General features: G+C 39.1%; 1 protein-coding gene across 1 annotated transcript; it reads left to right on the forward strand.

Annotated features, from left to right (window-relative positions):
• PCGF6 (polycomb group ring finger 6) lies at positions 1-27923 on the forward strand. The gene is made up of 10 exons (XM_086466663.1): positions 1-312; positions 1543-1642; positions 3062-3158; positions 3756-3811; positions 4581-4640; positions 5247-5355; positions 9377-9404; positions 11914-12012; positions 18678-18764; positions 26198-27923. The coding sequence occupies exons 1-10, from the start codon at positions 25-27 to the stop codon at positions 26252-26254; spliced, it is 981 nt and encodes a 326-aa protein (XP_086322789.1). The 5' UTR covers positions 1-24; the 3' UTR covers positions 26255-27923.
• The last annotated feature ends 29 nt before the right edge of the window (positions 27924-27952 follow it).

Here is a 27952-nt window from a genome sequence, read left to right on the forward strand (position 1 = left end):
TTGCCCCGGCCCCGACTCCGACCCATGGACATGGAGGTGGACGCTGGCTCCGTGGTCTCGGGGCTGTCGGGCGGGGATGGAGCAGGCCCAGGCCCGGCCGATGAGGAGCAGGAGATGGAGGGAGCTCCCAGCTGTTCGGGGTCGCGCTCCCTCCCCTTCGAGTTCGAGCGGAGCCGCTCCGAGTCCAGCGGCGATGAGGACGACGACGAAGACGACGAGGAAGAAGAGATGGAGGAAGAGGAGCTCGAGGGGGACCCCGGGGCTCGGTTCGGGACGGACGACGGGGAGCTCGACTCGGACGACGACCGGGAGGTAAGGGTGGAGCGGCGGGTAACGTCCTCCGGGGCGACGGATCCGGTGCGCGGCAGGCCCCGCTCCCGGCGTGCCCCGCGCCGCCGGGGCGACGCGTGCGGCTCGGGGTCGGGGCGCGCGCTCCCTGCCGCCGGGGCGGAGCGGGGCCGCGCCGGGGTAGCCGTGAGATGGGGCGGGAGTGTGAGCGGGAAGAGGGGGCGGGGCGGGGCGGGGCGGGCGGCGTGCCGCGCTGCGGGGGGGCTGCCGGGTGTGAAACGCGGCGGCCGCGGGCGGGGCCGGGCGTCTGCACCAGTCGGGGGTTTCCGGGCAGGGCCCGTGAGAGTCCGACCAGCTTGCAGAGGTGTCAGCTGACGTGCTTTGGGGGGCTTCCGAAAACTGCTCATCTGGACCCCTGCTCAGGCAACGTAAGCCGTTTGGTAATGGGCTTTTCGTTGTTGCCCAGAGGTCGTTTTGTCTGTCTCGTTTAAATGAAGCCTTTATAAACTCTTGGCTCTCTGAGAGGGTGGTAAACGGTGGCATGTGGGCGAAATGAATGGTGTCAATGAAGGAAAGAGAGCCCCTTAGTCTGGCTTTGAGACTAGAGGAAATGGAACATAAAAAAATCTAACGCGTTACCTTTTTCAGACCGATCTTGGATCGTTGCTATAGAAGAAATGTCTTCTTTTTTGAAATTGTAGACTTCTGACAGGAAAATTGTCGTGAAACTACCTGTATGCGTTCCTGATAAATGTACTTCATAACCAGAGTTCAGAGCAGTGAAATGTCAGTCTTTGCTTCAATATGTATTTCTATGATCCCTAACTGTGTGTAGAAACAAGAGACAGCACTAGGTATGTATCTTGATTGGGGGCCCCAACATGCTTGCTGAGCATTTTCAGATAATGGTATTTGCCATCAGTATCCACTTCAAGCTTGCTGATTATTTGATACTCTGTTAAAGAGTTATCCAAAAGAACTTTTCCCAAAAGGATTGTTTATAGTTTGCTTTTCAGATGTGATTCATGAAACAGATTGGATTGCCATTCACAAAAAGGTCGATTCAGAAGGCTAGATGAAAGTCTTTAGGAAAGAGCTGTGTGTGAGGAATGGTTGACCTCTTAGGAAAATCCATTTCTGTAGCACCTTGATCCAGATTTTTTTCATGGTTTAAGGCTGTAATATTTTGGAATATCAGAGATTTCAGGGCTTAGCCTGCGTATTCGAACTCTTACAAACTGTCTTTGTTTGTAGCGTATGATAAACCTCGCAGAGTTGACCCCTTACATCCTGTGTTCCATCTGCAAAGGTTACTTTATTGATGCTACAACTATTACAGAATGTCTGCACACCTGTAAGTATCAGTATTGTTATTCTAACGGTTTAGTTGCAAATTCAAACAAAAATCAGCTGTTGAGATGTTCTGGCTTTGCAAAGATAATTCTCTGTTTGAAGTGAATGTGTGTTGTGTTTATTCTTTTCCTTAAGGAAAAGATATTTGTGAATATTTTAAGCATCATAAAATCATGAAATCAACCAGTCATGAAGTCAACTTAGTTTCCCAGATTAAGAGGGAAGACGATGTAGGGAAAGATAAAGCCCAAGTAAAACAAAAATAGATCTACCACTTACATGATTTTTTTAGTTATTTTTTAAGTAGGCTCTAGGAATTTGAGTATATAGCTCAGAAAAAGAAGTTGAATGGCTCTGCTCATAATGGACTAGTGAGTTTCCTAAACTGTTGTTGACAGGAGCTTGTAAATTCACAGAACTCAGTAAGTGGCTGTGTGGAAGTATCAGTTCAGATACAGAAACGGTTGTATGCACCCATGGAACAGTTAGTTAGTCTGCCATCTGATTAATAGAAATAGATGGATAATAAAAAACTGGTTTCAACGCTCGTCTTATTTTTCCCCTCAATCCCTGTGTTAACAGTTTTGCCATTGCGAACAGAACTATTTTCTCTCAAAGCGAATAAAACCCTTTCTCTGAAGCTGACTTTCAGCCACACCCATATTCCTATATGAATCCAACAGTGTCTGATTCCTTGGCCACTAACACTACATAGAGGGGAAAACTCTCTTTTTTTCTTTTTTTTTTTCTCTCTCAACATCCACCTGCTTTTTATGGGACACTGCTGATTGGTTTGAGATACACCATGTAATAGTCAGTGTGGTTTGTAATTTAGGAAAATGCACAACTGTTAGTAAGGACAGCGTAATGTTGCAAGTGCAACTGTGGTGGTCTCTTAGAAGTTTCCTGGTAAATGTTTTGAAAAGTTTGATGTTTTCAGGCTGCTGTAGAGCTGATTTGATAGTTAGTAGGTTATTTATTCTAGATATTTCCTTCCAAATTTTTGACATGCATGTAAAATACAATGAAAATGGCAGAATTATAATTTTTTACCTTGGTGGTTCTACTGAAACTGTTCGTAGGGTGCTTTTCAGCAAACCTTTTGTCTGCAGCAGTCAATATTCTGTTTTCTTAACTCTACTCTTGTTCTGAGTAACACAGTTACAACATTGAACACCTACCTTTGCATCAGTTGGATTAGGATTATTCATAAAAAGAATGCTAATTGAATATTCAGAAGTGTTTTATCCTGTACAGGCAGAGAGCTGCTGTTTACTTGAGTCTGAAAGTTGAACGACTTCCTTCATTTTGTCTCTGACAAATTTTATTTGAGAGTCCTGGGTGTAATTGCTCCTCTTGCTTAAACAGATGGTATTGTGTAATGGACATGTGGCTTTTATGGGGTTTCTTTTCTTTACAGTTTGTAAAAGCTGCATAGTGAGACACTTCTACTATAGTAACAGATGTCCAAAATGCAATATCGTTGTACATCAGACACAGCCCCTTTATAATATCAGGTAAGAAGTTCATGCCACTTTTACAGGTATAATTTTTTCAAGTTTTGCTGCTTGCTTTTAAATGTTTTGTTTTACGGAATTGTAATGCTTTCTTATTTCAAATGGAAGAACAGTTACAAGAAACGCATTGTGTTCTTTGTTTATATAAGTTTCATCTCAATAGTGAAGATAAAACAAGAAATTGAGTATTTTTATCTAGTTTGTATCCCTTTCTAGGGTTTGTTACCACACACACACACCCCCCGCGGTATTTTTATGCATTTGCTCAGTGTTACAGGTGGTATGAGATCTTGACTACTTGCTTTGATTTCCTTTTAGACAAAGCTTTGTTGGCATGGCATACTTATTAACTCTGAAAATTGAGTTTTAATTTCTTGAACTGTTCATGAATTCTTGAAAGGTGGTGCTTTTAACTTTACGTGGCTGCTTCTGTTGGAGCTCTGCTGTCAGGGCACAAATTTAGGCAGGTACGGCATTGCTGCTTTGTCACTTCTCTATGTACATCACATTTCAGCAGTGTATTTGGCATCTCTGACAAGTCAATGAAAACCATTCTGTGTTTCACCAAGGACGCTTCCATTTTTTTCTCTTTAACAGACTGGACCGGCAACTGCAAGACATAGTCTATAAACTGGTTGTCAATTTGGAGGAAAGTAAGTCCCTTTCTTTATTTTATTGCCATCTAGAGATTGAAAGGACTGTACAGAAAACAGTAATTCAAAGCCCTGTTTCTACTCTGGACACTTTAAAATAGTTTTGTAGTGTTTGGTTATAAACCTTAGTGAATTAGCTGTGACAACTGGCATCTTTCTGGCGGCTAAATGCTAGTATGTGTAGTGGTATTTACCCTATCTCATGAAACACAGGTGTCACTGTGTCCAGATAAACATCCAGGTAATATTTCATAATCTCGTGCCTCCTGTTTTTGTGAAAGTATAGAAAATATCTTTCTGTCTAATAAGTTCACTTGTCTCATTGAGAAAAAGTTGCTAAAACTGATTCAAATGCTTTTCTCTGCCTCACTGGCACTGATTTTAGATGTGCTCACTGTCTCGTGTCATTTACCTTGAACTTTGGGAGCCAATGAATCTGCACAGTGGACTGAGTGAAATATGCACATCTAGTGGATATATGTGGACTCTAGATGTTATAAAAATGGAGTCATGACAGCCAGAAGGGTACTAGTTTTTTCAGCTATTTCAGTATGGTTTATGGCCAGTTTCTTTGATTTCTTCCCAGTTTTTACTAATAAACTCTTACTCTGGGTATCTTAAGTGTCCCAGCCTCATATGGAATACTAGTGATGGTGAAGGTCTCTAGGAGCTTGGAAAGTTTTTACTGCTCTGAGCAAACTATATGGATATTCTCAACATCTGAAATAACATTCCAATCTGTTCTGTATTGCTGTTTGGTTTTTTTCAGGAGAGAAAAAACAAATGCATGACTTCTATAAAGAAAGAGGATTAGAAGTGCCCAAACCAGGTGAGCCTAATTGCTTTAGAGGACACTGTTAAGGAAATTTTTGTTACACCATTTGTTCTTAAGGGCTTTCCTTGAAATACTAGCTCACAACTGAAGAAGATATGTAGCATTGGAAATACAGAATTCTTGGTTGTCTGATTACTGTAACATGTCACAGGTCTCAGATTACAAAAATAGATGGAACTGGCAGCATTTAAACCTAGATCATGGTTGGATTTTTTTTTAAACATTATATTTTGCCTACAACCAGGAAATAAATATAAAATGTGTGTTAATTTTATTTTCTGGCCCTTAATAAACAGCAGATGTTACAAAAGAGTAAAAACAAGAACTTCAAAGTCTGTTGACAGATGAGAGATTATTTTTTTGTCTTACTATCAACTAAACAGCTCTTTGGAGAAGTGCCATGCTGAAAGCTGATAAAATGCTGGTTCAGATACACAGCATGAAATGTATGAAGAGTTGATTTACTAATAACAAAATTAGGATGAATTGCATGAACTCTTTTTCCTTATGAGTGCATCTGTTTCGCTTGGCACATGTTAGTGTCTTATGCTGCTTTTATTTCAAGTTCTGCTTACATTTTTGGCTATTGGAATATTTTAGCTGTCCCACAGCCAGTTCCAGTGAGCAGAGGAAGACCTCGAAAAGTTCTGGGCTCTGTGTTCCGGATCCCACCAGAACTTGACATCTCCATACTTCTGGAGTTCATTGGGTGAGTGGTGGGGAAGTGTGAGAGCAAGTGGCTGACGTGAGGGTGCTGCTTGTGTGTATTGGACCGGTAACTGGCTCTTAGTTTTCATTGAATGTGTGTTTCCTCCATCTCGAATAGCAGTGGGGAGCTGGTTTTAACTTACAGTGCAATAGTAACAGCCAACTATGCATAGCTAGGTGATGCAAATAATTGTGTGTCTTCCTATGAAAATAGCTTCCAAAAAAGTGTAGCTTTAAAACTTACATGTGTTTATTTTATTTTTAACAAAGTAGCGTAGTCTTGGTAAACTGAACGATGAAATACTGGTCTCTTCCACTTCCTTAGTCCCTGTAGGTGGCAGTACCATTAATGTGGCTATGCTAGGACTTGCTCATGTTACTCGAGGGCTGCAACTACAACCTGGGCAGCAAGAGTAGCGTTCCTGTAAATGTTATTTGTGAGGATAATGATGTGGTCTCCTATTAAGTTTGCGTGACAGTTTCCCAGACTTTAATGAATTATGCTGAAGCTGTTGTATGAGGAGTCACCTTTAGCCATGGACTGTGGGGGGGAAATCCAGCCCAAACAGTTGAGTTGTTTTCAGGAACAGGAGTAATTGTATTGCTTTGGCCATATGCAGATGTAAATGTTGGCGGTTGAGAGAGGGTAACTGAGAAAGGATTGGAAGCAGTAACTACTCTGCTAGCACCACATAGTGCAGAACCTCAGTTGTGGGGGGCAAGTGGCTTAACTCTCATGCAACTCTTACCATTCTACCCAGATTGTGCCTGCTTCTGGCTTGCCTTTGAACAAAATATTCAGAGAACTCCAATATGTAATCATAGCAAACTTACATAGATGATGTAAAATTAAGCCTTCAGAAACTGGGAAATTGTAGCAGCAAAGCATATAATCTTGATTGTGGTGCTTAGGGACATGGTTTAGTGGTGGACTTGGTAGTGTTAGGGTAATGGTTGGACCTGATTATCTTAAAGGTCACTTCCAACCAAAATGGTTCTGTGATTCTATGATTCAATCTTGCTCTTTGTAGTCATCATGTCCTGGTCTTTTTATATGTTATATCCAGTGTGTCCACTGTGTCTCATCTTATTCAGAGTACAGAACATATTTCCTCCATGGGTGGATTTGGTCAAGTGGGTGATGGTGTATGGTTGGTTTTTTTTTTGGTTTGTTGCCTTTATTTTTCTGTTGTGCATCATGTGGCTTCCTTATTTCTTTAAATGGATGGGGAGTGGGAGTCAGGGGTGGTGGGGGGAAGAGAAAGTCTCAGAACTAAACCTCTAGAGAATAACATCTGACTGTGCTATAGAATGTCTTTGTGAAGCCACATACATGACTTATTTCAGAGTTCATTTTCTTTATGCCTGATGTGCAGAAGCACTGAATGCTCACAAGCACAGCTGAAAGCAGTGGGAGTCATTACTGAAACTGTAGTATTAAGTGTTCTGCAGACAAATCCAGTCCTGGGTGTCCCAAATTAGGTGCTTGCAGTTCTTGGATACCTTTCAATGCAGTCAGTCTCAGGTTCCTCTTTTTAAACAAGGTGTTATACTGCCATTCTGCTGAGGATGGTATGGAAATACATTAATGTGTTGAAGAAATGAGACAGAGGAAATTTAATGAGTATTAAGAGCAGGATTGTAGTAAGCAAAGGCAGGAGCCATGTGTTGAACAGGAGAGGAAAGCGAAGGCATTATATAGCTGTTCAGCGTGTGACCATTCTGTATGATACACTTGTAACTTAATTTAGTTACATACTAATATAGTTTTTAATTGTACTTAAAGGTGTTTTTTTTTTTTCCCTTTAATGAACGTACTATAAAACGATATAATTAGTACAGGGTGCCAGTAACCTGGTGCTCTGGCATGCTTTTAACCGCATTGGGTAAAATGTGATTAAATGGATATATACAGACATAAGGTAAAATGCTTTGACTAAAATCTCATTAGAAAAGAGTAAATCTAATGCTATTTACCCTGCATTTATGGTGGGTTAGGAATGGATGTGCTGTTATTTTATTGCCTTGGCTGTGACTGTATCTCATGAAGTTACCATCTAGATAGGAGTTTGAAGGATGTCCATGCTGGGACCCGTGATGGGTACCAGCCACTGCTGTGCTGGCCCTGCAGGTGGCAGAGGGAGTATGTGGAGTGAAGGGGCATAGGAGCATGCTTTTATACCAACAGCCCCGCATCTTTCTCAATGATAATTTCTCTGTAAAATGACTTCAAAAAATGGGAATTAGATTTTAGTTCCAAGGATGCCCCTTTCAGATTGGAACACTTGGTTACTCTGTAGGAAAGCTTCCTTTGATTGTCTTGACTGCAGGGTTAGATACAGTTTGAACTTACTGTGGTGAAAGTACTTTGGTTTAGGTTTCCACTGTGAAAGCCTCCCCCCTGTGATTCTCAGCAGGTATGTCTGGTTTTTTTCAAAGCAAGAAGGAGATGTCAGGCAACTTAGACCTCAAAACTAGTAAACAAGTATCTGCCTGTCTGTGAAACAAGATGACTTTTGAATCTGTGTTGTTGTATTTGTTTTTCTGGTAATTTTATTTCAAGCTTCCATTCCAGTGTTGGCAGCAAAGCAGGTAATATTTCTGTGCAAATATCTATGCTATGTGAAACTGTCCACTGTGGTTTTGTTACTTATATGGAGGGAAGCACACAATGTTTCTAACAAAAAAAGGATGATGGCTTAACATAATCTACTTGGATTTTATTTTAGTGACTTTTTAAATCGTGTGTCATCTTTTATACTCTATGTATTTAAGGGTTAATATGTTTTCCTTTTCAACAGTCAAAATCAAAAAGTTTATCTTGGCGATAAGAGATTAAGAAGGTATTTTGGATAAAGAAAACTTGCAGTAGATTGGACCAGCCAGCAGAAATTGTTACTTTGAAAGTCTGACTGTCTATGTTGTGTCTTTACAGTATATTCTCTAGTTGCCTGTGGCTGTGTAACTGTATCCAAGAAAATGACAGCTGTTGTGGAAAAGATTTTCTATGTTTGTTTCTTAGTAACTTCAAATTTCATTTCAGTGGCAGAATTTGATGATAGTTTTACTTAACTCTGTCTGATGGCTGATACATATTTAGAGGTGGAGATACTCAGAGTATCTTGAAGTGCTATGCTAATGTGTGATCTGCACAAACGTTACAAATATATTTGTTTGCTATATTAAATCGTCAGTAGAAGTGTAGTCATGTAATGTAATTTATAGTACTGTTTTGATTTTGCCCTCTCCAGTGCAGTGAAATACTGCATTTTTTCCTCTCATATGTACCTACTCGTTAATGCAATGCAAGAATAGTGAAACAAAATTAGACTTAACAAATTGAGAAATTTGTACGTTGCGCTACAAGATGGAGATATGGAGTATAGATGATCAGTAGTAGATCACATGCTCAGAATGTGCAAATCTATGAACATCTGTTGAAGCCAGCTGGGCATTTGCCACCTTTGTGTGCATTTCACATTCCAGAGAAACACCTGCTGCTTTCCTGAGTTCCTAGATAGCGTTAATCCTGTGATATAAATAGTCTGGAAGTCCAATATCTGGCCCAGAAAGCTTCTTTGGCAGTTGGGCACATTCTGTCAGCAGCTTCTTAGGTACTGTCTGTTAAAGTTCCAAATATCAAGGCTGATAAATTATGGATGTTTAAGCAGTGTTAATATTACAGGCCTCTCCTATGAAAATGAATGCTACGTTGGGTTTAAAAATGGCTTTAGGCTGTGTTGGGTTTTTTCCCTTTCATGTAGATAAATCTAAAGTCATAAATAGCTGAATTCACAAGAAAAATGGAGTACCGAATACAGGTTAGGAGAAAAAGATAGATCATTCCAGTCTAGTATTATTTCATGTATTAGAGTTTAGTGAAAAGGAAGAGCCTGATTTGGAAAATAAGCTTGATATGCCACTACTAAATCAATGTCACTATTGCAGTAAAGAGCTTGAGGGTCTTAATAACTGCTAACCTTAGCAATATTGACTGTGTTTACCCTTCTCTTGTTTTTCAGAGCTAATGAAGGCACAGGGAATTTCAAGGTACAGATGTGATTTGAATTTTTCTCTTATGATTTACTTCAGAAATATGTATAACCTGAATGTATTTAATTTAGTTTGGTTTTGTTTCACTGAGTTCAATCAGAACTTTCACCAGCCTAGTAATAACCAACCTTGGATTACAGTGTACTTTCAAACCTATTATTGTATAGCATCACAGAATAGGAAAAGGATGCTTCTGAGAGTACATAATTAAAGTTTTGGTGGGAGAATGGGAGTGATACTGATGAAATTTCACGTAGGTGATTCTAGCTTGTTATTCTTGTATCTGTCTCCAAAGGTGTACTACTATGGCTTTTACTGGAATCCTAAACAAAATGTAGACATTGTCTGAAACACTATTTTTTGAAGAAGATTCTCTAATTGTAGTGGAAACCTTGCGTAGGTTATTCAGAGGAAGTGTAGCCTGAGGTGTAACAATAGTATATAAATTGCTATGTGCTTAAACATGTAACAAAAAAAATATACTAATTGTCTAGGTGGCACAATACGCTTCCTTAGCCAGCAGAAAGCTTATTCTTTTCTCCATCCCTTCACTAACAATATTTGTTATCTGAATGGTGGCTGTTCTCCTAAACAAGGAACAGCATTCCCGATCCTTCCTAAACAATACGGCTCTTCTTCCAGTACAGATCTACTTAGTGAGCTGCTTTGGTACAAATTCGTAGAGGAACTGTGCATTGTTATTAGCAGAGATGTTCAGAGTGTGTCATTGCACTATTTTGGTTAAACTTACCTGTTCTAATATTAAAATTTGTCAGACACTTACTTCCTCTGAAGCATGCCATTCCAATGCAAGTCGTTTTGCCTTTTTAAAAAAGATGCTTGGCTTGAACATTGTTAAGGAGTGTTTGTGATTCAGGAAGGGGGTTGTTTGTGTGTGTGGCTTGGGTTGGTCTTTTTTTCCCCTTTTAAGCCATAAATATTGCTGCTCACTTTAGTGTTCTGAGGATGTTGAAGATGAAAGGCTGCCCACCATTACTCACAGTGAATAGTTGTGTGCTGCAAGTAATCCTACTGTCCGTAGGCTAAAGTACCACTCAGATTATGTGCATATTTAGACTTCTATATCATCTGTGTGAGTTTTAAGAAATATTACATGTTTTAACTGGTATTTTTCTACACGTTTTCAAATTCCTAGTTGTATGTTAACCTCCTGCTTCACACTCTTGTCTTCTTTTCTATCCTTATTTTCTTCACTTTATAGCTTCATGACTCTTTAATTCCACTTCATGACTGAGGGGTTTACTTGTCAACCTTCCAAATCCTCTTTCATATCTACTCTGATCCATTTTTAGTATTGCTCTGTCGTCAGTTATTTATTTATCTGTCTTATTTTTCTGACCTAGATGTTGAGCTTCATATATGAAGGGTTTTCAGCCTTTTTTTAAGTGGGTGTGGGGAGAGAAGAGGTTACAAGGTCTGTGGCCACAAACTGTGATTTATATATGCAGCATGCATAAATTCAGCATCAAAAAGCTTGTAGCAGCATGGTTCCCTGGATCAGGTCTGACTGTCATTTCTAACTCTTGTACGTGAATAAATCAAACTATTGTTCCAAAACCACAGTTATCATGGATACATATTTAAATTCATGATTGAATTCAGTGGTAGTCTGTGACCCTCTGACCCTTCTTTCAAACTGAAAGAATATGATGAACCTAGATAGTAAATCACAGATGTTCAAAAGTCAACATAAAAATCCAATTAATTGACACAAAAGGTGATCCATTTATCACACTGAATGCAGTCATCTGCTCTGCCTTTGTGCCTCTTAGCTTAGCTGCCCATATCGCTAGTCAGCTGTTTAAAATTTTATCTATGGAAGAGAAACCTATTAAAATTTCGAGGCTGGCATAACAAATGTGTTGTCACTGCAGTCCTTGCTATGAAAGTATTTAGAAATGATACAAAAAGATTTCAGACCAGTCTTGCCCTTGTGTTTTGCACAGTAGTACATTTTAATTGATTCTGAAATTTCATGGATTATGAAGTCCAGCCCAAGCCATAATATTTCAAGAGTGCTGAAGGACTTAAGCTTCTTGCATTGTAAAATGACATGATTTAATTATCTGAATCATGTTTGGTACACAAGCCTGACTTGGGGAAAATAAGGAAACTTTAGGGAAGAATTCATGTGCTTCTGATGAGTAAATGCTTGTGGGGGGAGAAGTTCTTAAAATGCTATGTATTACTAATTTCTATGCAGAATTAATAGCAGCTATCATTCTCTGGTGCTTCAGTAGTGAAATAGGACAGAAGTCAGTAGCTGTTATTTTTAGATGTTGTTTTAAACAGCAAGAAGTTTGAACCTGGTGTCTTAATACATGTTTAGTCCTTTCCCTATGAGGTAATCTGGAAATAGATCAGAGAAGGGTCCAAAAATTTAAGCTATCTTTCTCTATTATTGGACTCAAAGTTGGGTTTGGGGTTTACAAGGGGTGATGGCTGAAAATGTACATTGTCTTAATCTTAGATTTATTCCTTGCAGCCTTTGGAAAAGAAGTTTGTGCGTGTTTCAGGGGAGGCAACAATTGGACATGTGGAGAAATTCCTCAGAAGAAAAATGGATCTGGACCGTACTTGTCAGGTATGCTACTTGTAGTGGCACTGAAGTTCACTGTGATCAATGGAGTGCCTGCACTTCAGACAGAACGTTTCCGTTGTTCATTAGAGTCTAGAAGTAATTTTAGGGTTTTTTAATGCAGTAAGGATTAAAAAAATGAGACATTTAAAACTTGTGATCCACAAGGAACAACTCCTCCAACTCATGTGCAACATGTTTAAATTTTCATTATAATACTTATTATTTGTGTAGCATTTCTGAAGTACTGTGTAAGATTTCAACAGATAAAATTAAAAATCAAAAAGATACTGCTGTTTGAGAGAGAAAACTGAGTATAGACAGGAAAGTTTGTGAGTGTGGGAGGATATGAAGGCAGAGACAGGTAGGAGCTGAACAGTAAAATCTAGCTGAATGTTGAGGAAGCAAACAAGGGCTGGGAAGGAATGATACCGTGGATGGGCGTGTTGAAATGAAAGGTGTGAATGCAAATGTAGGCATATGCCTCATAAGAATTCAGAGGAGCAGAACATGATACAAAAGAATTTAACTTTGTATTTCTCAACCAATTTGATAGGATTTGCATGTCAAAACCAGTTTTCAGTTCTTCAGTGTATTTCAGCAACCGTTCAGCTGAGAACGTGCAGGAGATCTGTAATGTGTAAACAATTCTTAAAGCTGTCAATTATTGGTAAATCAAGCTGATGCCGATGTGAATAGGCAAATGGAAGTTCAGTGCTGGCTTTGGAGTTAAGGCTGGGTTTTCAGACAGCAGTAAACGTCTGAGCCAATGCAGCATGACTGTGTGCCTCCGTAATGAGTATTTATTCATGCCGCTTACCTTTTCAGTGGTGTCAAAGCAAATCAGATATAAATTATTCATTGTTCTAAGGAAGTAATGTTTTTTTGTTTGCTGGTTTCCTCTCGGAGTCTGTGGCTTTCACGTGGTGGTGGTGATTTAATATTCTGAACAAATAAAAGTATCCTCAAAATAAGGCCAGAGAAACTTCTTGCATTAATAGAGTTGTTTATATGAGGGGAATAAATTGTTTTGTTTGCTTGGGTTTTCTTTAGTAGTACATCAGAATCTCAGTTTTCAGGAATGCTGAGCATTCATAGTGGAAACTGCAGTTACTCATCTTTCAAAATCAGACTAGGCCTGTGTGGTGGACATCCTTCCGATTTTGCAGTCTTGAGATCATCTAATAGAGATAACTTGAGAATTTTTCCCCCATAAGTTACTTTCTGCTTGGACTTCGCCAGACAGGATATGATCCACAGTTAGTAGGTAAATGTTGCTGTGTCTCAAAAGCTGATGATTTCATAACTTGCTTCCTCAAGGTGTTGCTTGATTCTGACCCAGTTACTTTTGTCTCTGCTGGTATCCAGTTTGCCATTTTGGAGTAAGGCACAATCATTGGCTAGTTCTAATGTCTTTGTCACTTCTGCACAAACCCTCCCTGTCTGGAGGAAATGTTAAATCTGGTTTCTTCTGCAGTCAGATCCTTTGGCTGCTTTTTTTTCTCTCTTAACTGATCTGCTCCCATTTTTTTGGTCACTGGAAACCTGTAGTCAATTCTCATGCCACAAGTCATGACTGATTTCTTGAAGATATTCAGAAAATTTTTTAATTTCTTTAATCTTATATCTTCTAATTTTTAAAAGATTAGGGAATTAAGGAAATGAAGCAGGAAGTATTTTTCCTATCCTGATTTCTTTGTCATATGGGGACTTATGATTAAAGGAGTGTATGTACTGAGCTGTCACCTTCTCATTGTAGTATGCAGAACTGAAGCTGATGGTTTGTTGGTACACATGCAGAAAGTGAAAGAGATGTCAGGTATGTCATTGAAGATTAATAAGCCTAATGAATCATGTCTCACTCCAGCTTCCCAGGATGGCTAATAAATGGAAACTGTAAAACAAAATTAGGGAGAACCTGAATATAAATTAGCACAGGCAGAAGAATTTAGGGAAATAGGTTGTAAACCATATGTGCAAAGAATATATATTTGGAGGGTCTTAACTGCTGTCCTGGGATTCTGTCCCAGCCCTGCTGGGCAGGCCATTAGGAGTTTTGAGTCAGCCAGGGCAGCTGCCCTCGGTTAGCTGCAGGTGCAGCCCCCACCGTAATGTCATGGTCATTGTAAAGGGGGAAGGTTTGGTGAGGAGAGGGAAGCTCCTGTGGGATTCCTGCTGGGGTTCCTCCTGCTCCTCCTCTGGCTTCTCCCTGCTCCTGAGGACTGGTTATTTATTTGGCTGAGTATAATTCTGTGTATGTCTGTGGGTACGGGTGTCATCTCATTAAAATCTTCTCGCTTCTACCCGCGGGTCTGCTTTCCTGTTTCCTGATTTCCCTCCCTGGCTGGTGTGGGGTTGTTGAGTGATAAGGCGACTGTTATAGTTTAGCCCTGGGTACAGGCTAAATGTAGACAACTGCTTTTTTAGTTTGCTGTAGAAAATTTGCAAGAGAGTTGAGGACTGCAGCGATTCATTTCCTGTAGGCTTCCCCAAAGTATGTTAGAGAAGAGATAGATGCTAACTTAGGGCAACAAGGTTTTGTCTTTAACATTACTTCTTCAGTCTTGATTTCTAACTCTCTCCAGTTCTTCATTACCTAAAATAATCCATTTTTATATAAAAACGTCATCAGTTTGTGCTCAGCTTGGGATTAAAGAGTCCAAGAACTAGATTCCCTTAGGAAGCTGGGAAATTTCTTTCAGAAATGCACATTTCAGGCACTATTGAGCTAAAATGCACTGCATTTGCAGTATTTTTTTCCCACATTTATTTAGTGTTTAACTGTGCCTTACTTGGGAATTAAAGATTTGACTATAAGGGAGGCCACGGAGTCTTTTCTCCTTTCTCTCCTGAGTATATCAATTGCATTCTTGGTTTCATTGTTGAAACTTCTAGTAAGGACACTAGGTGTAGTTACTCTGTGAATGTAGTGAATTCCTACTGAATATCAGCTTAGTTTGACAGTCTGCAAAAGTATTATTTGAGGATGTTTTACTTGTTCCTGTTAGAGCTGATTCAGTGACCAAGTGATAGAAAGTATGTTACTCCTTCTCCTAAACTACTGACTGTACTTGGACCTCTGACTTCATTTGTTCATGTGGGATGTTAGTTAGTATTTGCCCTTCATTGACCTGCACAAGAGGGTTGGAATGAGGTTAATGAAAATGTGAAATGAGCCATCTGATTTGTGTGTGACAGTGTATATATAAAAGGCTAAAAAAAAGCAGCTTTGAAGCCACTGCCTTTGTTCTTTTTTCCTAGTCTGAGGCCTCAAATTATTTTCAGACTTCTGTATTTCGCTTTGCAAATGGATTATGATTCAAATTTCCTAGTTTATCTGAAAGGTTAAGGCTTCATTTATTTTTATGTACCATTTGAACTGACAGACTGTAGTTTACTCTTTCTGGTGCTTTGTTTTGATCTCTATGCTTTGGGTAACAATTTTCTGTATGTGTTTATATATATTTCTAATTATAAGGTCTCGTGAATATTCTTGCTGGAATTTGGGGGATGTGAAAATAATTTTTGAGCAGCTGGAATTGCTACTAATAGCTAAGTAGGTAACATTTAATTTAAGCTAAATACAGACTATGGTGTTTGAAATCCGTTAGGTACAGTTGGCTTTGACATCTGATAGATATCTGTATAGTTTGTGTTCAGCTACTGAAGAGTGGGGAGAAAATAAGTTTTCTTTAGTGTTATCTCCTTTGGGGTCATCCTGCAGCAGCATTATCCCTTCTTGCCATGTATTCCTTAAGGACAAGAGAGACTGCTGAAAGCCTTGCGGCTCAGCTGGTCTGAATGCGTTAATGTAGCTTACGGAAGAGAAATGTCCCATAGTCAGATGTGCGTTCCTGAAAGTAAGTGTGTGTGTAAACTGCAGTCTGGGGAAAGATGGGAAGAAAGTCTGTGTTCATAGTGTAGTTGCTGATGCAGTTTCTTTATATCAGTCTTAGACCTTGGAATAGAGGTATTTGGTACCTTTGAAAAGTAAATAGCAGCTAGAGGAAAGGGAAAGCTTTACCAGCTTTTTGAATAAGTAACCCAAATACTCATGTCAGTCTGTAAAACTCTGTTTTCCTTGTCCTTGCCTGGATTGTGTGGGTTGGCATAGAAACTATTGATTGAGGTCGTCTGCTTTCTGAGCCAAATTCCCCCTTGGGATGAATCTTATGTGAGGTGTCCCTTACATGAAAGTTTACTGGTTTTATCTCTGTCTTACTTGGTGAGTATGAATTTCTAGTTGTCTGTTATGGTGGCTTTTGGAGAAATAGCTGTAATGGCAAACATGCCACCTAAAGAAAATAAATGGCATAATGGAAAGGCTGCTTTATTTTAATAAGAATTTTAACAGAAGTGACTGAGTATTCAGCAGCTACACCTTCACATTTCCTTTGAGCAAAAGGTCGAACTATATTTACTGCTGTCTCACTAGCTACCAGTGCTAGCTGGCTTCAGGTTTACCAGTCAGTTGACACTGTAGTAAATTCATAGCAATTGGGTTGCTGGTGCTTCTTTTGTAATGGAATGTATTAGTTCTTGTATGGCACAGAGTCATCTGAGACACATTTTGCAACTGATTTTTTCACACTGAACTGGGACTTTTTTCATTGTATGTTTTATTCTCTTGACCCTGTAGAATGGATCCTAGTATAACAATTAGCAGGCAGAAATTTAGGCTCTGGTGCTGGAATGAAAAGGTTATGCGTTTGGTATTCAGAGCACTCTAACACGGTAAATGTGAAAAAGTCTTCTCAGTTTATAAGAAGACACCGGATCTTTAATTGACTACCATTTGAAACTGGAGCAGCAGGATCAACAGTGGGATATTTTCAAACAAGCGTTCGGTTTCTGTTTTGAAAGATTGTCAGCAGTTGTCACTATGTCTGTCTGCGTCCTATACTGGGCAAATAGATTAGATTTTGTGTTTCTGTGGAATGTATAAAATGTGTATGTATGTATGTTTCAGCGAGAGCAGGATTGAGTTTTCAGTGTCTTTATGCTACGAAAATCATAAAAATAAGCTTATGAAGCAAAATTAAACAAACTCCTATACCATTGGAAAGCAAAGCAGACATGTCTGTCTTCCTGCAGTAGTAACTGTAGAGGCTAGAATGTCTGGGAAACGGGAGAAATAACTAACCAGCTTTCAAAAAGAAAAAGAAATCTATTTCTTTCAGGATCTGTGTTAAATACATCGTGTTGATGTTAAATATGTACATGTTTGTGCATATATGAATCAATAGCTAATCAATATTTAATGTTATATCCGAATTAGTTTGTACTTGCTGGTTTCATCCTAGAAGCTAAAAGCAGAAGTAATACTAAGCAGTTTACATCTTCTGCTCATTAAGATTCACCCTAATGTGAACAGAGCATTCTGCATGGTTCTCGTACTATATAGCTGGTGAAGTGAGGTAAATTAGCCCTTTCTGAGCCTCTAAGGAGTATCTTTCCTGTGTTCCCGATTCTCAGAACATGCTGCAAATTTCTTCCTAAATCTTTTCACAAAGAACGAGAGAGATAGTGGGTCAGCATGCAGAAGAGCATAAATCCAGGGGAACTGAATAGCTGAAGCACAGAGTGCATCCTATAGTGAAAAGTGGCCGTGTAAGAGAATACGTAATGATATTGCAGTATGCTCCCTGACTGCAGTGGCAGAGCTTAGCTGTTTTCCTTGCAGAGAAAGCTGTGGGACAGCTCATTGTTAATGCCCTTAACTTTAATTTTGAGGTTTCGTCACGGTAATTCACAGATGAGAACCCTCTTATTTCCATCGCTAGAAATTGCATATAAGGAAAATGTAGCCAAAGTGCGGTTGAGAGAGAAACAGTGCTATGTTAGCTGCTCTAATTTGGAATGTTAGAGACTGGATTTACATTATGTACAGTAAATTCATAGTAACTTTGTGAAGAAGCTTATTTTTCATAACAGTTGAGGCAAGGAATTTAGAACACCTCATTATGTTTTTTTTGTCCCCTAAAATTACTGATTTTGTGGGCAGTTACTTAACAAAAGTGCATCCTCCAGAATTGCGGACATCACTGATATAGTTTAGCTGCAGTAGAGGACATAGCTTAGAATTGCTGAGTATGCCCTTCATTTGCATCACAGAAGTATCGATTGCATTTTGAAGAAGGACTGTGTGATGTAATTGCTGACAGTGGCATACAGTGAGCTGTTCTTTTCTATTAAAATGTTTCTTCTGAACAGTCATATTAAGCAGACTTATTCACGTGTCTTCTCATTCAAGGTAAGAATGAGGCTAGCAATGGCTCGTTTTCTGTCCGTGGCACAGAGAACTTCCTTTTGCAACTGATGAATGACTCTGGATGTTTGTGGGATCATTTCAATACATGATCTAAATTCCCATTAAATTCGTCACAGCTATTACCAAACAGCTTTTATCAGTGGACACACCAAGCTGGGAGTGAAACAATAAACTGTCCTCTCTGTTCCAGAAGTGAGTCCCAAGTCAGGGGTGTGGGCTGGGAGGCATTAGGGCAGTGCAGTAGGGCTGTGCATGCTAAATACATTTGGACACAAAGGTAGAGGTTCCTTTAGCATCTAACATGTTAGAGTTGAACTCCTCTATCCAAATTTAAAGGGTTTAGATACTGTTTTGCTAGTCCAAAGGTAGGTTGAACTTGACCATGTTTGTGTTTTCACAGGTGGACATAATATGTGGTGATCACCTGCTAGAACACTACCAGACACTGAGGGAAATTCGTCAAGCCATAGGAGAGAGTGCAGTACAGGTACGTGTGGCAGCTGGGGCTTTGTTCTGTACCAGAAATAGTGTGGCCAGCAGGACCAGGGAAGTGATTGTCCCCCTGCCCTCAGCACTGGTGAGGCTGCACCTTGAATACTGTGTGCAGTTTTGGGCCCCTCACTGCAAGAAAGACACTGAAGTGCTGGAGCATGTCCAGAGAAGGGCAACGAAGCTGGTGAAGGGCCTGGAGAACAGGTCTTATGAGGAGCGGCTGAGGGAACAGGATTTGTTTAGTCTGGAGAAGAGGAGGCTGAGGGGAGACTTTAGCACGCTTTACAGCTGCCTGAAAGGAGGTTGTAGTGAGGTGGGGGTCAGTCTGTTCTCCCAAGTAACAAGTGATAGGACAAGAAGAAATGGCCTCAAGTTGCACCAGGGGAGGTTTAGATTGGGCATTAGGAAAATATTATTTACCAAAAGGGTTGTCAAACATTGGAAAGGCTGCCCAGGGAAGTGGTGGAGTCACCGTCCTTGGACATGTTCAAAAACATGTTGATGTAGCTCTCATAGACATGGTTTAGTGGGCATGGTGGTGTTAGGTCAACGGTTGGACTTGATGATCTTAGAGGTCTAGTCCAACCTAATGATTCTATGATTCTGTTCCAGGTCTTCTATTTTAAGATAGAAGACTACTTTAAGCTATCAGGTAGCACCAACTTGTCTGAAGAAGTCACTTAGAAAATCTCTCCAGCTTATGCAGAATGCTTTTTGTATTGTAAATAGAGTTGAGAAATAGATCATTTGCTAAGAGCATTCTTGGTGTTTTGATGCTGTTCTGGATATGAGGGTTTTGTGTGGATTTTTTTTTTTCCTATTCCAAAACAAGTTGCTATCTTATCAGTAATAAATTATTCCAGCCTTTCTTTCAATTAACATTCCTTGTTTTCCTCCCTGGCAATTGCCTCTGTGCGAGAAATCAAAGGACTGAAGCATCCCAAATAAGGCTAGCCTTGCAACTGGACTAGGGGAATAAGCTTGCTGATGAAACGCAAACCAAAGATAGAGTAATGAATGCAATTAACATGCCTGATGCGTATTATACTGGTCCTGATCACAGCATGACTGTGTAGCCAGCTATTTCTTGTTGATAACTTACTGTCTTAAGTGGTGTGGCTCTGCAAATAAAAAAAGCTGTTTTGTTTTTTTTTTTTTTATTTCCTTGGGAATCTTTTCAGGCATCTTCATGATGAGAAGGGTCACACAGTTTTAGAAGTGCACCAAAACCAATGACGTAGTCTACCCAGTGCATAGTAAGATATAGATGTAAAACCATGATGTGTGGTAAAGTGTATATTAGTCTAAACTTAGAAGTCTGAAAAGTTAATATTTAATCTAATACAGTGGGAAGAAATAGCATTTAGATTGCTATTTTATTTGTGAAGCAATCTAAGCATATGGCAGAAGAGCTAAAATAGTAGCAAATTCATTTCGCTTGACTTGTTTGTGCACACACATGCACAATATTTTACATTTAAATTTCCTGCTGAGCCCTTTCATGCTACAAGAGGGCTTCAGTGTCAGGAGCAAGAAGTAGAAAGCTGATTTCAAGGTATCTTGGACATTGTGACACCTGTACGTGATTTGAGTAAGGAGGGATCCCACAGTTGGGGCAGACGTACGTGGCTCATGCTAGTGTTGGCAGACATTAAAAGTTTTTGAGGCTTGTGGTGTGTACCTCAGTTTCTGCAGTCAAAGGGAGTAAATGCCATACTTGATGTCTTAGGTGTTTATATAATCATCTGAAGAAAAAATGAAAATGTAGCCTAACCTAGTCAGGGAGCGGGGGATAGAAACCAGGAGGAAGCTGGCGCTGGTAACAAACTTGCTTCTAACATAATGAGTTCATTGTAAGTAAATACAGCAATCAACACATAGTGACGGAAGTGCTCTCCACTGAAAGCTTCAGCGAGTAGCAGGGGGGACGATTTATTTCTCAGTCTTAAGGGTACAGTCAAATGTACATCCTTTTAGGCTTCATTTTAGCATGAAAGCCTTTCACGTATGAAAAATGCAGTTGGGAAAGCACTTTAAGGAAAACTGCATCGGTGTCGTTTGTGGTCAGAATTGGGTCTGCCTGATTTGAAATTTAGTGGCGAAGTACCAGCCAGCAGCTCCACAAATAGAACGGTTGTCTCTGGATACGTTCTCCAGTGATGTTTCAATTCTCATTATTACAAAATCAGTATGCTAGTGGTGAATTCTCACAAGCCTGCTCTATTGGGCAAACAAACAGAAACAGATTTTTGCTTTTTCTGAAGTCTTCTGCTTTTATAGTCACTTTTGCCAAGAAATATGAAGGATCAGGTTTGTCCTTAATTTTTCTTCATTTTGTTACGAAACCTCGTAGGATGCCAAATACTTACAGTAGAAATGTTGCAAATAAACCACAGTTGCTTCTTTTTTGATATTAAAATAATTGTGACATTTTCATGTTTGATAGTCTCACATTATTTTTCAGAAATCAATAGGATTCATTTCTAGGATTAAAAAACTTTGGAAAATGTTTTTAGATAATTATCCAGTAAAAAAAAAAAATTAGGCCAAGTCTAAAAATGGTAGGGTTGTTTCTTTTTCACCAAGACCTGAAATTCAATGAGGGGCACAATTGTCCTGGCCCAGTGAGATTACAGCTAAAGAGGAACATCTGATGGATTTTATGTTAAGCTCTTGGGCATCTTGGGCCATCATAACCTTCCAGCATTTCCAAACCAGTGTTGGAGCTTGGAATGCCCCAAACAGCTCTCACTGGGATGCCCAAACACTCTTCAAAACTGCTGTTGTCATTTACCAATTTCTGAGGTTCACTGTAGATGCTTCATGCTAAGAAAATAGTTTTGATAGCTACTTATGCAATACAAAGTCATTTAAAGGAATAAACATTGGGGTGTTTTTATTTAAATGAGTACAGTCACTGTTAGGGGAGAAAAATAACTGCTCTTCTGAATGGCATTTTTCACTTGCAAGTTCATTCATGTCAGCAGTTACTGGTTTTGCTGAGAAAAGTTATTTTAAAAATGCACATAAACTCTCTTTGCCAAAGGTATTAATTTAACATGCGTTCTTTGGTAGCATTTACATTGGAAGTTTCTTGTTGTGTGCGATTTATTTTTCTGGACCATAAGCACTGTGATTTTTTTTTTTTTTTTTTTTTTTTGGGGACACACACACACACACACACACATGACTTTTACTCCTCCTGAATGCTCAAGATTGTTTTGTGAAGACTTTGGGTGTTGGGGTTTTTTTCCTACTAACACTGTGTGGTGATGCCTTAGCCTCAGTAATTTAAAGTCTCCTATAGGTGCAAGCTAGCAGGATTTTAGCTGGTCTGAATAACTACCTGCCTTTCCAACAAATGTGGGAAGATCGAGCGTGATCTGATGGTAAAATAAATATTCCTGATACTGGTCCCATAGTAACCTGTTTGGGTGGTTTTAATTGGAGTAAATGGGCAATTAATTTTAGTGTTTGAATGTAAATAATTAACATAGTTTGAGTAGTTGACAGAAGGCTAAAAAAATCGGGAATAAATCTTCTTTAATCTTGTTGATCTCAACATATTTTAACATGTCTGAAATTGGGTGGTTGGCTGAATCTTTCTAATTAGCTGGAAATAGGATTTCTAGCTCTGTTTAGGAAAAAACAAAAAATTTGCTGCACAGAATTTGTATAAAAAGAAGCAACTTTGCTTAATCTTTAAAACGCTGTAAAACTTGTGGAACTTGCTGTAAGGAGAGATCAAAGATACTGATAGAAATTTTTAAAAGGTTTGATTTTGTTACAAAGCATTGAGATCTGACTATATTTAAGAGTTTGTTTGAGTAGCTAAGGAAGGAAGCTTGTATTATTAACTATATGGGAATATAATTTCTTCCTGCTGCTGCACAAATGCAACATGATCCAAGCTGCTAGTTATTTGACTTGTCTGAGACTGGCCTTCTCGGAGCTCTGCATCACTGGTGGATATAATGAGCTCACACATGGGAAAAGCTAAAAAAAAATGTAGCTTCCTTTATGTCCTTGACCCTTAGCACAGAGATCTTGCAGATCCTAATGGTCCCTTTGTAAACTCTCACCTTTTTATAACCCAATGCTATTGTTTTGTTGTTTCTTTTTTAGTCTTCTGAGCTAGGCAGAAAGCTGGGATCTAATATAATTATTGTGACCCTCTAGTACACATCTGCTATCGAAGTGTTTTTGCTGTGGGGATATTGAATTTGGGCAGCGGGGCACTTTTTGTTGCTGCTGCTCTTAGAACATCAGGAGGTGTATATACTATGATGTTTTGCTCTGCAGTTCCACTCCAAAGTTTATAGTTGGATGTAAGAGGTGGCATCCTCTCAGTTTTTTTAGGTCAGGTTCACAGATATGTGGCAAAGAACACTGGAGAGTGGTGGGGTTTCTTTGGGGAGGCGGGGGGGGGCATGTCTGAGCCTGATTTGAGATTTGTAATAAGCAGTAAGAGCTTATTCTCTGTTTGGATTTCTTTTTAAGAACAGTATCTAGAGAAAACAGCTGAACATATATAGAAATGTATAATACTTAAAAAGTTAATAACTACAGAGTAAGCAGTGCCAGTACTCCTTGGCTTCTCTTTATACAGAAGGAAAATTGCAGTGGGTTTGGCCTCTGGTTTAACAGGGATACTTCCTGTGCAGGCAGATAATTCCTTTAAATGCCCTACTACCAAAGGTACCATTTGAAAACTCATTCATCAAAGAATACATTGTAGTGTTTTCTTGTTGTATAAATATTCCTTTGCCTTTAGAAACTCTGCCATAGGGGAAAAACTGGTTTTGACTACAGTTCTCCAAAAAAGGAAGTTTGAATGTGTCTTACTTTCCCTATTGAAGCAGATAACGGGCACAAGGAGCAAGCATACCTTTGTGAAGGTATAACAACATCCTGTGTGCCAAGAGGTTTGTAAGTAACTTCATAGTACCTGTTCTACCTAACAAGAAGTGAGGGCAGTCAGGATCCTGCCTTCATATTGCAATGCAGTCATCCCACTTTATGTCAAAAGCTGCTCTCTCCTCCTGTATCCTTTTAGGAGTTAGTAATGGTTATTAATGGGATGAGAAGATGAAGGGAAGTTAGAGACCAGGCGCTAATAACACAGGAAGAAAATAGGGTTGTTTTCATTCCCATCTATTGAAGTTAAGGTTGATTGGCTTCTGTCCTACACTAGGCCCTAACTTGTCGTCATCAGCATCGTTTATGTGAAAGTGAAGCTGCGTGAGATTCACGGAGCACATTTGCTGTTGCTCTGAAGCTGTTTATATCACCCGTAACTGTAGAGTTAGGGAACACGTATATTTACTGTAGCCTGAACATAGTCTCTTCTATAGGTGTTTTAATGTGCTGTCCTTCTTTTCCAACATGGAACTTTGGTTTGGTTTTGTTGATTCTTCTAAAAGAATACTTTGATCCATTTTTCTCAGTGCCTGCATTTTCATCCCTTTTTTCGGTTCTTCAATCTTGATCTTATGACTGACGTCACCATGTCCCGTGATGCAAAGCATTTGGATTTGATTTCCCTTAAATGTGACTCGTGGATGCCACAAGATGTAAAAAGAGTTAAAAGGGAGAGAGCAAGTTCATAGAAGAAAAGTCATCAGAAGACACTTGATGCAGAGCTACTTTGACTTAGGGCTCAGGAGTTTCCTGAGAAAGGCTTTTGAAATGGGAAAATTCTGCAGGGAGGTAGCATACTTGCCCTTTTCATTTATTTTGGTCTAGGTTTTCACCATGGGGCTAGGTAGCCCTTTGGTCTGCCCTGGTATGGCCATTCTTAGGACCTTACTATTTTTTTTTAATTGGCTCCTTTTCTGATGCCCTCTTTTCTTGACTTAGATTGATCAAAGTATTGCTATTGCAGATCTGTTCTCCTTTGTTATGAATCTGTTTTCTTTCACCGTCACATGTGAAAACTCCAATAGCTCTTCCGCATTCTTTTTCCCCTGAAATTAGCATGCTGCGCTTTTTTTTTTCCCAAAACGGTAGCATTGTTTCCAGTGGCACCATTTAGCTGCCAGACAAAGTTAAAGAAACTAATGGTAGAAGAGAGAGTGAAATAATTATACACAGCAGCAATTAGGGTGGTTTTCTCCTGAAAGAGCTTTGTGGCACTAGAGGCAAAACAAGGCTGTTTTTCTAGTAGGAGGTCATCTTTCAGACAGAACATAGAGGTGTTGATAGGCACTGTCTGAAAAGAATTCCCAGGGGAAGAAAAAAAAAAGCATGTCATGGAGGCATGGAAAAACACATTGTGTCCTCTTGAGTCTTTTTGAGATCAATTTCTTAATCTTAAATTTCCTCCAATGCAGAATGCCTCAGATACTTTTTTTTTTTTTTTTTCGAATGAGTAGTTGAGGCTACACCAACAGGTCAAAAGCATTTTTACACAGATAGCAGATGATTGTTTAAAAAAAAATTATATCTATTCTTCCAAAACACTGTGTTTAGACTAATATAGTACTTTCTACTGTTACTGTTATTATAATATGGAACCTGTAAAGTGGTGACAGTCTTGTTACTATTTTTTTTAAATTAACTTTTTTAATAAAGATTTTTTTTTTTTTTTAATGTGCTGGTATACCCCCTCACACAGAACTGTGTAACTTCTCTGGAACTTACATTACCTCACATCCTGTATGTTAACAGACAAAAACATCACAGGCAAAATATGGTAGAAGTTCTGGCATGTCAGTTGTGATTAATGTAGTTCTCTCTTCAAAAGAAAACTTTTATTAAAAGCTGTCCATATAAATAGATCTAATGCAACAAGTCAGATTCCCAGTGGATCAATGGTGGAAGCAGACTAAGTGCTAAACCTTTCATCAGCTGTGTGTGAATTGTGACATCAATAAAACTAATGAGTTGGAGTGTCCTGTTCCGCAGGTGAAAAGTTGGTTTTTTTGTGGGGCAGTCTCAGAAGAGAAGAAACATTGCTTAATAAAGTAATAGGGGGAGGTGTTGGTTTTTTTTTAATCCCCTGTATTCATCACTTAAATGTGTAGTAGTTAGTAGTAGTCTGGGCTTATCTAGTACTGCTTTTGGCAGCACCTTCTAGAACTATTTAATTGATTACTTTCTTTTCCTGCCTCACAGTACCATGTGGAAAGCAGCCTGAGTTGTAAATGGGAGCCTGTTGTATGAAGATGAGATAATTCCATTATAACTTTAAAACAAAAGCAAAGTACCAGATTTTACTGGTTTTTAACACACTTTTCCACCTCAAAGAGGAGAGGAGAATATAATTATTTGCCTTGATATTTCAAAACTTGTATTTACCGTACAGAAGGGGCGTGGTATAAAATGGTGAGTGAGATTGAAGCTGAGGTTCTGCCATGCAGTGATGGAAATGCCTGATGGAGAAGGTGAAGTGGTATGATGATACAGTTTTCTTTCTATTCTTTCTAGGATGGTTTACTTGTACTGCACTATGGCCTGGTAGTATCTCCACTAACTGTACCTTAAAGATTGCTGGAATATCAGAAGGCAAAAGAATCTGAAGTCATCAAGCTTCTTCACTGCTGTTTTTCACCAAAGAAGGCCATCATATTTCCTGTGAGGGGAAGCAAGTAAAAGGAGCCACCATGAACTGCTGTATGCTTATAATTTAACATCTGACTTTACCACTGTAAAAGGTTACAGCTTCTGTAAGTACAGCTATAGATGTTGCTGTGCTTTGTGTTACAAATTACTGTCTTCAAATTTCACTCAGCTCAGGGAATTTAAATGCTCAGAATAGATGCATTTCTTTTTTTTACCTTCTAAACCCACAGATTTCACAGGGTGAACAGCCTTTTTTTCCTCTAAGCTGTGAGATATTGCTTACTTTCGAAGTGTGTAGCTAGAACAGTGCTCTCAGGGATGATCTTCAGTGGGCAGTATAGTTTATTCTGGGGAGGAGACAGTCATTTGCCTAAAAAAAAAAAGTGTACTGTGATCATCTGTCTTCAGATATGATCTGGAGAGGAAGGGAACTTTAGAAATGCAGACCAAAATAGGTAGAAAAGGACACATTGTAAGCATTGTTTTTGGAGAAGTAGCATTAAATTTAGTTGTTTTTCTTGAAGAAAGACAATTTTGTTTGCACTGGAAATATATTTGCTGGTAGTTTGGCTTATACCAAATGGTGGATCATGCATCTCTAGTCATAATGGAGATGAGCTGGCTGTAAGCTGGTTAAACTATGCATGAAAAAAAAAAGTAGCACCTCTTTCTACCTGCTTGCTGTATGTAAAATAATCACTGTCAGCCTGATTCTGCTGTCATGTAAAATCTGTCAACTGACTTGACTGGCAGGAGCATAAATTCTTTCACTTTAGCACATGTCTTTCTAGGAGCCATGGAAATGGTAGTTTTTTCCCCACACTTTCTGATGTATATTAGTGCATTGTAGTGGAGGCCAGGGTTGACTAATGTAATACTTGCCTGTTACTACCAGATTCACAGAGGACATTAGGTAACTTTAACATATTAAAATCCTAGGTTTTGTGACAACTGTAATACTTCAAATTTTGTTCTGTTTAGGATTTACATGGTTTCTTGCACAGCATTAAGGACCAGAGCTTTGCATGTTATGGTCTTGCTGCGTACTGGGTTGTCTGTGGGGATTCATGAAAGCTACCATTACGCACCAGGCTCCCTCCCTTTCCTGTAGTCAGCGTAGGTAAAGGGAGAAGATTCCTTTGTAAGGCATTTTGGAGTACATAAAGTAGCTCAAATGCACTTGCTTGCTGTCAGCCTAAGAGCACTGGCATCCTTTGTCTAAAGAAAGCTTTCATGAATCCTTCCTCAGGTCTCTACAATAATCGTTCAGTTTTGTCTGTGAGGATGACACCGTAAGGAAAAAAAAGGACTTGTTTGAAGTAATTCTTGTGATGCTTTTAAAAATGTAACAAGAACATTTCTAGCTATAAATTCCTATTTTACCTTTAAAGTTTATACAAAAGTAGTGTTTAAAATGCAGCAGAAAATGGGACTATTTTGTAAACACTTTGTGAGTTGTGTTGATAAGAGATTTATATTGTAACAGTAAAATAAACTTTATTTTAGTCAATTTAAAACTGAGACCTCCTATTTCCATGCTATGCTCCCTACGTCACCCTCAAAATTATAGCAGTTGATATTGAAACTACTGGATGTGCTCTGGGGTTATTAGAATGACAA

The sequence above is a fragment of the Leptosomus discolor genome, chromosome 6 (assembly GCF_034619465.1).
Source record: "Leptosomus discolor isolate bLepDis1 chromosome 6, bLepDis1.hap2, whole genome shotgun sequence".
NCBI classification, from domain to species: Eukaryota; Metazoa; Chordata; class Aves; order Leptosomiformes; family Leptosomidae; genus Leptosomus; species Leptosomus discolor.

Bases quoted from the DNA above. Each gene is read 5' to 3' on its own strand.
- PCGF6 (XM_086466663.1), top strand. From the start codon at position 25: ATGGACATGGAGGTGGACGCTGGCTCCGTGGTCTCGGGGCTGTCGGGC. The intron at 3,812-4,580 runs GTAAGTCCCTTT...GGTTTTTTTCAG, and splicing joins GGTTGTCAATTTGGAGGAAA to GAGAGAAAAAACAAATGCAT. The intron at 12,013-18,677 runs GTATGCTACTTG...GTGTTTTCACAG, and splicing joins ATCTGGACCGTACTTGTCAG to GTGGACATAATATGTGGTGA.